At 47.8% G+C, this 13,445-nt stretch overlaps 1 protein-coding gene across 1 annotated transcript in view; it reads left to right on the top strand.

Moving 5' to 3' along the window:
• Positions 1–13,445, top strand: part of LOC309559485 (cytochrome P450 2C23-like) — a 101,150-nt gene that overhangs the window by 70,315 nt on the left and 17,390 nt on the right. Inside the window, exon 7 of the mRNA XM_082262759.1 lies at positions 1,554–1,741. Within this exon, the coding sequence (XP_082118885.1) occupies positions 1,554–1,741 (188 nt within the window). The remainder of the gene's footprint in view (positions 1–1,553; positions 1,742–13,445) is intronic.

Below are 13,445 nucleotides of genomic sequence, written 5' to 3'. Positions count from 1 at the left end.
TTGGACTTTCATGCACCTTCACCTTTGTTTTTCACCGTTACCTCCACTGCACTGTATAGGAGGAGTGGTGATTTCACTTGGACTTTTTGTCAACTTAATTGAGATTATTACTTTGGACTTCATATACTTTATTTATTTTCACTTGAGTGTGGTTTTGTTTACAGTGTTGATACAGCTATTTGAGATTAACTATCACATACACCAGAGTTGTGTGACCATTTGTTCACTTTATTGGTATTTTGGTCAACTTCACTTTGGTTGGTCGACACCCATCAGTTTAGCACACCTGCTTTTACATGCTATTATTGCCTGCGGCTATAGCCGCTAGCAATAATAACTGTGTTCTCCTGGCAGGAATGGTTTCCCGTGACTCCCTGCTGGGGACGCAAAAGCTCCGACTGTGTTGAAGGGGGAATCCAGCGATTTTCTTTTCTGCAACCCGCGTTTGCAGGAAAGCAAATCGAATCATCTATAGTGGGCTTTACGGAAATAATTTCCTTTAGAGAGCAGCAGTTTTCTGCTATAGCAACAGATTACATAAAGCCTTCTCATTGTGTGCTTTGACCAATGTATCACAGTTAGGGGGAAAAGCTATTTAACCACTTTACGACTGCCTGCCACAGTTATACTGCAGCAGGCAGCTGCTCCTGCGCAAACCACCGTAGGTATACGCCTGTTGTGCTCAGGCAGCTAGGGGCCGAGCGGGCACCGAAGGGGGCACGCTTCCGTCCCCGCTCGTCAGAGGGGAAGCCGATGCACGGGGCAGGGGGCTCCAATTGCCGCCTGATACCCGTGATTGTTCCCTGCTGAGAGAGAAGAACAGTCAGCTGTTGTAAACACAGCTGACAGTTCTTCTCCCTGGAATGATCACAGAGCGCCTGTGATCCTTCTATATAGGAACACAGGTCTCTGTGATCATTTCACAAGCCCCCCCCCCCCACAGTTAGAAACGCGCCCGCTAGGTACACATTTAACCCATTGATCACCCACAGTGTTAACCCTTTCCCTGCCAGTGTCATTATTATAGTAACAGTGCATATTTTTAGCACTGATTACTGTAGTAATGTCACTGGTCCCCCCAAAAGTGTCAAAAATGTCAGTCAGGGGTCCGATCTATCCGCCGCAATGTCGCAGTCCCTCAAAAAAATCACAGATCGCCGCTTTTTTTTTTTCTTTTCAGAATTGTCGCTCTTTTTTTGTTTATACCGCAAAAAATAAAAATCACACAGGTGATTAAATACCACCAAATTTGTGGGAAAAAAAGGACATCAATTTTATTGAGGTACAGCGTTGCACGACCGCACAATTGTCCGTTAAAGTAACGCAGTGCCGAATCGCAAAATATGGCCTGTCATTAAGGGGGCAAATTCTTCCGGTCCAGAAGTGGTTAAACAACATCTTTTCATTTCTGCCATAGAACTCTATGTACTGCCTATTCTATTCTGCCATTAAAATGACAGCTATCACATAATAAACTCACAAGTAATACTTACACTGTATTGTCAGATCGTCACAAACCCTTTGAAACAATGTGTGACTGTATGTTCCAACAGAGAAGATCCAAGAGGAAATTGATCTTGTGATTGGCCAGAGCCGATGTCCTTCAGTGGAGGATAGAATTAACATGCCGTACACAGATGCAGTGATACACGAGATTCAGAGATTTGCTGACATTGTGCCCTTGGGGCTCCCACGTGCCACCAGCCAGGACACAACATTCAGAGGCTACCACATCCCAAAGGTTAGTATCCTGAAGACCAAACTGCTGGAATCATAGACCTGATGCGCATTTACAAGCACACATCAAAATTTTCTAAATATCAGATGGGCTATTTAATGGCTTATAAAGTATCTATGAGAACTTCTGTTGAATTGTTATAACAGGAGAGAGTAATAAACTTTATATAATTTACAGTGGAACTAAACCCATCCATTTCCTAAATATTTAAGGCATGCAATAAATGCTAACTGTCACAGTGGCGTGTGCTTTCAACCAAACTGTAGAAAATACCACATTTGGCCACATGATGGTGCTTAGTATCATAGAAAATAAATTTTCCCATCTAATGGCCAAAAGTGGTGTTTTCTTTTTTAAATCATTACTTATCAAACTATCTTGCCATATTCACACAAAACAAATCTAAATGCATTTTAAAACTAACCCCAGATACCCCCTGCACTGTCACCTCTCTACCCCAGATACCCTATGCACTGTCACTTCTCTACCCCAGATACCCTCCTGCACTGTCAGCTCTCTACCCCAGGTACCCCCTGCACTGTCACCTCTCTACCTCAGGTACCCCCTGCACTGTCACCTCTCTACCTCAGGTACCCCCTGCACTGTCACCTCTCTACCCCAGATACCCCCCTGCACTGTCACCTCTCTACCCCAGATACCACCTGCACTGTCACCTCTCTACCCCAGATACCCCCTGCACTGTCACCTCTCTACCCCAGATACCCCCTGCACTGTCACCTCTCTACCTCAGATACCCCCTTGCACTGTCACCTCTCTACCTCAGATACCCCCTTGCACTGTCACCTCTCTACCTCAGATACCCCCCTGCACTGTCACCTCTCTACCTCAGATACCCCCCTGCACTGTCACCTCTATACCTCAGATACCCCCCTGCACTGTCACCTCTCTACCTCAGATACCCCCTGCACTGTCACCTCTATACCTCAGATACCCCCTGCACTGTCACCTCTCTACCTCAGATACCCCCTGCACTGTCACCTCTCTACCTCAGATACCCCCCTGCACTGTCACCTCTCTACCTCAGATACCCCCCTGCACGGTCACCTCTCTACCCCTGGTACCCCCTGCACTGTCACCTCTCTACAGTTGTGTAAAGTTTTGCTTATGTTCTCCCCTCCAGCACTATACATGGAAAGTGAGGGGGAGCTGTGCTGTGCTGTCTGCCAGACTCAAATCACAGCCAGCCACCAGCGTGCCTCTGCTAGGCAGGCTCTTCTCTCTGCAAGGAGCCTCTCTTTCTATGCAGGGAACAAAGGGGCGGAGCCCCGCATAATGGCCCTGCCCACACCCAACATCAATGCTTAATTCTGACAGCTTCAATCACTCTCCTGCCCCCATCGCCCACCAACCACTCTCCTGCCAAGCCAGATTGTAGCAGAACATTGTCACTACCTCACCTACCACTGCGCCCCCCTTCCTCCAGTAATTTGTTCCGCCCAGGACATCCATCCCTTCCACCCCCCCCCTTGTACCGGCCCCACATATATTCATATAAGCCAATACAGTTGTATTTTGGCTATGAGTGGTTTAATAACTCTGGAACTTTTCATGCTCTGACATGGAACTGAATATTAAAGGGTAACCCCACTTTTGTGGCAAAAAATACAAACAAATAAAGAAATAATAATATAGTGCAGGGATCGGCAAGGTGTCCGTACACGAACACTAGTGTCTGTGAGCAGTCCTGGCAGGGTCCACAGCAGCGCAGTGACAGGCAACATCCACTTCCACCTCCCTCGCTGGTTACATAGTTACATAGTAGGTGAGGTTGAATAAAGACAATAGTCCATCCAGTTCAACCTGTGTAGGTGTGTGTGGCTGTAATCATCTCACATAGCCCTGAATGTTCTGATCCTTGAGATGTACGTCTAAGAGTCTTTTGAAAGCCACCATACTACCCGCAGAAACCACCTCTTGTGGTAGAGAATTCCACAATCTTGTAGCCCTAACAGTAAAGAACCCCCCACGTTGCCTGAGGTTGAAACTCTTCTCCTCTAATCGCATTGAATGCCCTCGAGTCCTCATGCAATCCATTCGACTGAACAGCTTATTTTCTAAGCTGAGATCCCCATTGAGATATTTAAAAATTGCTATCATGTCCGCAGGCATCCTAACCAATCAGATGCACTGCTGCTCACTGCTTGCGTATTGCCCTGCCCCAGGCCCTGACCTTCAAACAGAGAAAGTGAAGTAGAACAGAAGGAACCTCCTCCTCTAACCTGCCCATGCCGTGCCCGTCGGTCTCAGTGTGCGCAGCATGCCCTGGCCCGCCAGGGCCCCAGCTTTGTCGTGACTCATGAGCAACTCGTTTAGTCTGTGTGTGTGTGTGATGTGTCCTATTCATAAGCTCCAGATATCCAGATCGGATCATAACAGAGATCTATGGAGGAACCTGGCCTGCTCTAAAGGAGTACCTATGGGAGGACCTGCTCTAAAGGGGGATCTAAGGGGACCATGGCCTGCTCTAAAGGGGGATCTATAGGGACCCTGCTCTAAAGGGAACCTATGCCAAAGATTCCCCTTTAGAGCAGGATCCCCATGAATTCCCCTTTAGAGCTGGGTCCCTATAGATCCCCCTTTAGGGCAGGGTCCCCATAGACCCCCCTTCAGAGAAGGGTCCCCATAGATCCCCCTTCAGAGAAGGGTCCCCATAGATCCACCTTTAGAGAAGGGTCCCCATAGATCCCCCTTTAGAGCAGAGTCCCCATAGATCCCCCTTTGAGCAGGGTCCCCATAGATCCCCCTTTAGAAAAGGATCCCCATAGATCCCGCTTTAGAGAAGGGTCCCCATAGATTCTATGAGCACCCTTCTCTAAAGGGGATCTATGGGGACCCTGCTCTAAAGGGGGATCTATGGGGATCCTTCTCCAAAGGGGGATCCAGGGGGACCCTGACCTGCTCTAAAGGGGGATCTATTGAGGACCTTATTTTAAATGTATTTGTACTTGTAGAACCCGGCCAGAAAGTAGACAGAGTTTTTTTTGATGATTTTAATTTGAAATGTACCACGGTGTCCTTCACTAAGGTCTGTGCTTTGGAAAATGTCTGCCACAGCCTTGGTCCGTGTCTATCCCTGATATAGCGTATACAACTGCGACACAAGTCATATTGTAATTGAATGTTATTAAAAATTACCTTTTCTTTTCAATCTGCAGCTCTGTAATTTTCTGTAAAATGCAATATGACTACCTGGAGGTGTTCTGTACACAGAATGTGTACTGAACAACCCCCAGATATGTAATTTCCTGCTTGTGTGATTAGCTCACTGATTTTCCCAGAAGTCTGCACTAAGAAACAAGTCAGATTACAGGCACCCCCTGCAACAAAAATGTCATTTTTGGTGAGTTGCTCCCAATAGGAAATCACGTCTAAAGGGATGCAGACCCCGCCATTTTCCTCATTAGAGCTTTGCAGGTAAAGCATCTAGTTGATAATTAAAGCAGTTGTATATCCTAAAAAAAAAAAAAAAGAAAAAAAAAACCCCTGCAAGACAATGGTATAATATGATGCATAATAGCACATTATGAAATACTTACCTTAGAATGAAGCCCCCACAGCGGCGCCTGGTCACATGCTCCCCCAGCATTTCGAGTTTGGGGGCTCCGGCACTGTAAGTGGCCAGAGCCGCGATGACGTCACTTACGCGCATGCGTGCAGGAGTTCTCGGTTCCTGGCAAGAAGCTCTGAAGTTCTGGCACAAAATATGCCGGAATTTCAGAGCGCATGCGCCTCTGACGCCAGCGGTTACATGCAGGGTGAATATCTCCTATACGGTGCACATTTAGAAGATATTCATTTTACTGTAGGTAGAAACAACAAAGCGGGGTATACAACCACTTTAAGAAAACACTCCCATTAGACCCACTTCAGCACATGGGCACAGACAAACACACAGGGATTTCTTCAGAATATATAAAAAGGGTGCAGCGCCAGCTAAAATGGCAAAGTCCAGTGACAAAACAACATGAAGTTCATGAATATAGAAGGACACTGATGTTTCAAAAAAGATCCCTATACCGACTGCTGTGAAAAGTGCACATGACAAGGAAAGGGGCAATTCTGCTTACCAAATATGATTGACCTTCAAATTATAGAGAAGTCATTAATAGCATATCGGATGCCAAACTCGATCGATCAACAGCCAGGCCAGGTGCACACTACATCACTCGCTGCAGGAACCAAGGCCAAATGGACTTCAAACCCGATTGTAGATGGCTTTCAGACAGGAAGCGGTCAGTATGACCACATTCCTTATCTGTTGTTGTCGGAGAGTTGGAGTCAGGCCTCTTTGCCTGGGCGACGGGGAACATCCATTGAGACCAGGTATGAACAATCCTGATGTCTCTCGTGACGTGGTGCAATGATGGTTCAGAGGAGGAGGAGATGATACTGGAGGTGGACTCAGCCGAGGTTGACGTCTGGATAAGTCAGTAGGGATAAAGTTTGGGTCAAACACAAGCTTGTGTTTGAATCCATCCAAGAGGTTACTAAGGTATTTTTAAAATTAAAATAATAAACATGTCATACTCACCTGCGGTGCGCAATGGTATTACACAGAGTGGCCCTGAACTTCCTCTTCTGGGTTCCCTCACTGGCAATCTTGGCTCCTCCTCTTCTTCGGGTGCTCCCATTGCAATCCCCTTGCTCCAGGGACACACGTGCGTGTTCACTCCCGAGCCGTGTGTGTCTATGGAGCCACACCCCATAGACAGCATGGCTTGGCCCCACCTCTACTTCCTTTTCACAGTGTGTGATTGACAGGAGCCCATGGCTCCTGCTGCTGCACAACTCCCTGTGTGAAGAGGAAGAGAGGAGAGAACAGATGGAGCTGTGCACAGTGCTGGATTGATTGAGAATTCAGGTAAGTGTTTAGGGAGATGAGGGAAAACAGAAAGCTGTAAAATTTTTTTTTTCCTTAATGTAGGGAATGCATTAGGGTAAAAAATGGAAAATTCCTATCATACTTACCGTAATTTTCCTTTCCTGGTGGTCTCCATGGCAGCCTACGTGTGGGTTAACCCCGCCTCCTCTCCAATGGTATAGGACCCCCCTCTATAAAATTTCAGCTTGCAGGCACAGCCAGTGTTCCATATCTTAGCCGAATCCAAGACCAGAGGGTGGGAACTCCGGCTGCCATGGAGACCACCAGGAAAGGAAAATTACGGTAAGTATGATAGGAATTTTCCATTTTCCTGGCAGTCTCCATGGCAGCCTACGTGTGGGAAATAACTAGCCCAAACCACACGGGTGGGAATGTTTCAAATCAAATTTTACTTCAAATTATTAGCAGACAAAACAGTCAAGCCAAAATTAACTGAAGATAAGGAGGCTGGCTCCACACAATAATGTGTCATGAACGTATTTACAGAAGACCATGAAGCTGCTCTGCAGACTACTTCTGGTGCAACATGATGTGAAGCCGCCCAGGACGTTGAGATGCTTCTCGTCGAGTGGGCTGTCACCGCCTCCGGAGGAGCCAAACCCTCTACACAGTAAGCTCGCTGAATGGCAGACACAATCCAGGCCGCAATGGACCTTGACGAGGCCCGTTTCCCTCTATTCTTGCCTGAGAAAAGGACGAAGAGATTATCCGATTGTCTGAAAGAAGACGTTGACTGGAGATATTCCATAAGAGTTTTCCCTACATCCAAGGGATGAGGTTCATTATCCTCTGAAGAACGAAAGGTAGGAAGTACAATCTCCTGGTTCTCATGAAAAACCGATGATACCTTCGGATTGGAATTGAGCATCGGAATTAGGACTACTCGGTCCGGGAAAAACGTGAGAAAGGTTCTTTATAACCAAGAGAACTGATCTCAGAAACTCTTTTAGCTGAAGTGATTGCTACTAAAAAGGCTGTTTTAATGGTAAGATCTTTAATGGAGACCGACAAACTAGATCTTGAAAGGACGTTAAGGACAAGGGGAAGGTCCCATGTTGGGAACCTTGGCTTCCTCTGAGGTCTGAGTCTGACCGCACCTTTGAAGAATTGTTGTATGAGTATATGCTTGGCCCAGGAGAACCCTGAGAACACCGATAAGGCTGATATTTGCACCCTGAGAGTCCCAACTGATAGGGACTTATCCAGACCTGCTTGAAGGAACTTCAGGACTTCTTGAACTCCAAAATTCAGGGAATGATTTCCCTCCGGGTACGTGAATTCCAAGAATCTAGACCAGACTCTACAGTAAACTCTGTTCGTGCTAGGTCTCCTAGAGTTCATTAAAGTAGGGATTGCCCCAGGAGGGCATCCGAGTGACTCCAACCTCTCCCTCTCAAGAACCAGACCGTTAACCTGAGCAAGGCGGGGCAGGGGTGTAATGTTGTTCCCTGCGAGAGAAGGTCTGGTTTGATGGGAATCGGGCTCCGATAGCTGAGTTGCAGGAGAAGTGGGAACCAGGGCCTGTTCGGCCAGTGAGGGGCTACCATGACGATCTCCACATCTTCTGCTTGGAGTCTCTGAAGAAATCTGAGGATGATGGGAAATGGGGGAAAAGCATATGCCCTGCTGAATTCCCATCTGTCGGTCAGAGCATCCGTTCCGCATGCTTGGTGACACTTGCTGCGTGTGAAGTACCGGACTAGCTTGTGGTTGCATGGAGATGCAAACAGGTCTACTTCTGGTGAGACCCCTAGGGACAGAATCCACTTGAATGAGTCTATGTGGAGAGACCACTCGTTGTGATTCAACTGAACTCTGGAAAGGAAATCTGCCTGAACATTCTGTGGCCCCGGAATGTAGGCCGCCGAGATGTTGGACAGATGGGCTTGGGCCCATGTCATGATTGGGTCTACTTCTTGAAGAAGGGAGAGACTCCTGGTACCGCCCTGTCTTTTCACATAAGCCACTGCCGTGGTGTTGTCCATTCGAAGAAGTACGGATTTGCCTTCTATTAGATGATGGAAAGCTTGAAGAGCTAGAAAAGCCGCACGAAGCTCCAGGACGTTGGAAACCGGGGAGTGGGCTTGCGGAGGCCATTTCCCTTGAGCCACCTCTGTCATGCAATGGGCTCCCCAGCCAGAGTTGCTGGCGTCGGTTGTAATGATGACCCATGTGATGGGGACTAGAGAATGGCAATTGAGCAGGTTCTTGCGTTGGAGCCACCAAAATAAGCTGCTCCTCATGCTGTGGGAAATAAAGATATGCTGATCGTGATCTTCCGGATTCCACTGCCGAAGGAAGCCCCTCTGAAAGGGCCGCATTCGCCACAGTGCCCACTTGACCATAGGGGCCGTCGAGACCATTGTGCCGATGATCTTGAGACACTGGGATGCCGTCAGAAAAGAGGATGAGAGGGCTGGAAGGATCCTCTCCCGAACCACCGGGATTTTCTCTAGAGGCAGAGAAAGTGTATTCTGAACGGTGTTGAATTGAGCCCCTAGATAGACCAGATGTTGAGAGGGCTCCAGATGACTTTTTTGAAGATTCAACAACCACCCGAACTCCATGAGAGTTGTAGTGACCAGGTCCCTGTGGAACAAAAGTTGATCCCGGTCTTGTGACAACAGTAGAAGATCGTCCAAGTAGTGATGTAGACGTACACCCTTTGTTCTGATTAGAGCCACCACAGCTAGAAGGACCTTGGAAAACACCCTTGGGGATGTGGACAGGCCAAAAGGAAGGCAGATGAACTGGAAGTGTTGATGTTCTACCGCGAAACGAAGGTACTTGTGGAAGTTTACTGCTATAGGCACATGGAAATACGCGTCTTTGAGATCTATTGACACTAGCCAGTCTCCTGGAAGTACTGCTTTCTGGATAGTAGATAAGGTTTCCATTTTGAACTTTTCGTTCTTGATGAACCTGTTGAGATAGGTGAGATCTATCACAGGGCGCCAGGATCCATTCTTCTTCTGTACTAGAAAGAGGGGCGAGTACACGCCTTGGAATCTTTCCTGCACGGGCACCGGAATTATTGCGCCCTGAGCTACCAAAGTGCTTACATAGTCGAGCAAAACGTTTCTTTTCTCGTCCTGAGAAGGCAAGCGAGTGGGAATAAATCTGGACACGGGATCTGTTGAGAAAGTCCATGTGTGTCCTGTGGACACTGTCCTGATGGTCCAGAAGTCTGAGATTGAGGCCGCCCAGACACGCTGAAAGTGGAGCAGGCGTGCCCCCACCTGGCATGTCTGAACGGGCCCAATCTCAAAAGGACTTCGAGGTTTCTTGACCGGAAGGTGCTGAGCCTCTGACCGGCTTACGAGAGGATGCTTGGCTGCTCTTCCAATTTCTCCTGTAATCTCGCCCAGGCCTATATGAGCGGGCATCCTTTGATCGCTCTGCAAACTGCTTTCTTGGTTGCTGCTTCTTAGGGCCAAAGAGGCGCCTATCTTGGGGAAGGAGACCTGACTTTCCACCCGTCACTTTAGTAATTGCATTATCCAATTTGTTTCCAAATAAAGAGGAACCTTCAAAAGGGATTTTGCACCAAGCCTGTTTAGAGGCTGGGTCTGCCAGCCAGGGACGCAACCACAGGGCCCGTTTGGCTGTGACAGAAGCCAACATGGATCTGGATAAGAGACGTAACACATCAATGGATGCTTCTCCAAGAAACACAGAAGCTAACTTCAGTTCCTGAACAGGAGAGTTCTCTACTGCATCTTCAGACACACTTCTTAATTTTAGTTCAACATCAGAAACCCAGGTTTCCATGGCCTTAGACATGGCTGCTAGTGCTAGCACAGGTTTACAAGCCGCACCGGCTGTGACATAAATTCTTTTTAAATCCAAGTCCATCTTCCTATCCAGAGGGTCTTTAAAGGACACCGCATTATCCAGCGGGAGTGTAACGTGTTTAGCCAGTCTGGAAACTGCAGCATCAACCAGAGGAGCTGATTCCAGGTGACTGACTTCTTCCGATTTAAAAGGATACAACTTGGACAGTTTGGAGGATAAGGAGGTCTTGCTGTCCCCTTTACTCCACTCTTCTAGGATGACATCCTTCAATTCTGACAGGAGCGGAAAGTTTAGCCGCTCTTTCCCCAAATGTTTGAAAAACCTTCTCTGTTTTACTTGTGGGGTACTGGGATCTTCCCATTTCAGAGCCTCTTTGACTGCTCTTATGAGAGGTGCAACAAGGGCAAAATCAAAACCCCCAACTGCACCTTCCTCTTCTTCCGAATCGCTCTCTGAGGATTTCCCGGAAGTGAAGCTTGGCTGAGAGGGACCTTGCTCTTCAGGAGCATCAGCAGGAGAGCTGGGAGTAGCAGATCCAGGTGTGGGACTAGCATTCCACTCTTTCATGGATTGTTGGACAATCCGTTTCACCAGGGATTCCAATCTCTGATCTTCAGACTCTCTTTCACCAGCTGCACAAGCGAAACAGGGCTCGCAAAGGGACTTGTCCTCCGGGACATGCGCCCCACAACCCCAACAGGCTCTCTGGGCCGTATGGCTACTGTGGCGGTGTGTGCGGTGTCTGGAGGAGGAATGTGAGCGTCTCCTCTCATGTCTGCTCCCTGATGGAGACTCACGGCGTCTTGACCTTGAAGATGATTCTCTTCGTGGCCTGACAGGGTCTCTTTCTTGACCAGACCTGGAGGAGCTGGGAGAAAGAGAAATCCAGGGAGACACAGGATTTAGCCATGAATCATGAGCCAGCATCCCTCCCTTCATATCCCTCTAAATGTACCAGCACTCACCTGTTGTGAGAGGGCTGGCCACAAGAGGGCGGTGAAGCAGGATCCATGTTTCAGGCAAAACCACAAACTCACTAGGAAGTAGAGCATACAGGGATCACTACAAAGCAATAAGGAACATTCAGGTGTTGTCCTAATATGCATCCAACCGCTCTCCCCCCCCCTGCATACCACAAAAAGGTATGCAGCATCCGGTCCCCACATACCTGGTAAACAAACGGACAAGGTACCGGGAAGACGTCGCTATGCCCACAGTGCATTCCCAAATGCTCTGGAGCTGACAGGCGTTTAAATTTCCGCGCCAGGATGACGTCAGCGATGGCCGGCCGTGATCGCAAGTGCGCATGCGCGGACCAGGCCTCGCTTCCGATCGCGGCGAAGTGCGCATGCGCAGGCAGCGAGCGGAGCTCCATTACCATACAGCGCATGCGTCCGCCGGACTGAGCGGAGGGGAAGCAGGAAGGAGATGGCTGGAACGCACGGAGCGTTCCAGCCGCCATTGGGCCACCAGGGATAGCAAAGAAAGATAGTTTGGAGACAAACAAACATAACAAAAACACTGCCATGGAGGAGACAAATCTTCAGACCCTGTCAGGATATCCGTCGGCCATCCGAAGCACCGCACAGTTATCAGCCAAAGGGGATTTTGAAATGTCACTCACCCGCCCGTGGCTGGGCCCTGGACATAGACACCGACTTTTCATTCTGAGGTAAGCCGACCAAATTCCAACAGGAAATAATCCAAATAGTTGATCCTTGGAGGAGGACAAAAAAGGAACACTGGCTGTGCCTGCAAGCTGAAATTTTATAGAGGGGGGTCCTATACCATTGGAGAGGAGGCGGGGTTAACCCACACGTAGGCTGCCATGGAGACTGCCAGGAAAGCATTTTACCTTTAGAACCACTTTAGGGAAAATGTCCTGTCAGGACTTGGATCGTATGCTTGAGTCAAGGACGCAGTTCTGATGGCCCCCAGTGGGTGTCTCCCAGCAGCCAACTGATCTCAGTAATTAGGCTTCATCTGATACTGGTTGCTGGGAAGGTATATATTCCCTCCCTTAGTTGTTGTCTGTGCTTCGGTGTTTTGCCTGCTACTCATATTCCTGCTTGCTGATCCCTGCCTTCTCCTGTACCCTGTATCAAATATTCTGTTACCCCCATCTCTGCTCCTCTTGTTCCATTCTCAGTCCTGTTTATGCCCTATATAAGTGTGGACGCCTGTGATATTATGAAGATCTATAGTACCAGCATCCCAAATTAATGAGAAATTGTGGGGTTCGGGGATACCCAAGACCAACCTCCCAAGTGGTCAATGGGGGGAAGAAAAACAACAAAAAAGGGGAAATGATGAGAGGGAAATATTTGTGGGACTTTCAGGGTACCGTATTCAACAATAGACAACAGTAAAATCTACAACTTTTATTTCAGAAAACATAATAATAAAATTACATGACAATGATGTGGACACGATCAGTGTTTACATGTACTCTAAACAATGTTAACAAATACAGTATGAGTTTTTGCAATCCTGTGATGGATTCTCAAACTTCAAAAATGCGTAAACCTCGACGTGTTTCGTGGTGTAACCACTTCTTCAGGAGGATGTTATACACATTTATGCTTTCATCTAATGACAACAATAAAATAATTGATAGTCATATAACAAGGATATGGCATGGATAGCACAAAACAGATATGGGAAGAGCCAACTTACCCAGTATTCAGAGCCAAAGTTCTGCGGACCCAGCCATCATATGCCTCTCACCGGCGGACATGGGAGACACTATATAAAAATTTGGTTGTAAAGGGTATACATTTTTAATCATCTGATGTGAAATTCAGAGGAATTATCACCCCCATCCTGTAAACAGGGGGGAAAAGGGGGTGAAGAGACTACAAAGTAGTGACCTGGATAAGTGGGGAAACGTGTGATCAAACACCCTATCCCCACACAACCATGTGGCTGGAAAGAGAAGGAGAAAGGGAGAAAATAATGGGCAAGGAAGAAAGGACCTATAGGACAAGAAATGCGGAAGGGACGGGGAGG

The sequence above is a fragment of the Pelophylax lessonae genome (assembly GCF_965119305.1).
Source record: "Pelophylax lessonae genome assembly, chromosome: 7".
In the NCBI taxonomy this organism is placed as follows: domain Eukaryota; kingdom Metazoa; phylum Chordata; class Amphibia; order Anura; family Ranidae; genus Pelophylax; species Pelophylax lessonae.
Note: the sequence above shows the minus strand (reverse complement) of the source record. Positions and strands in the feature narration are given on the sequence as shown.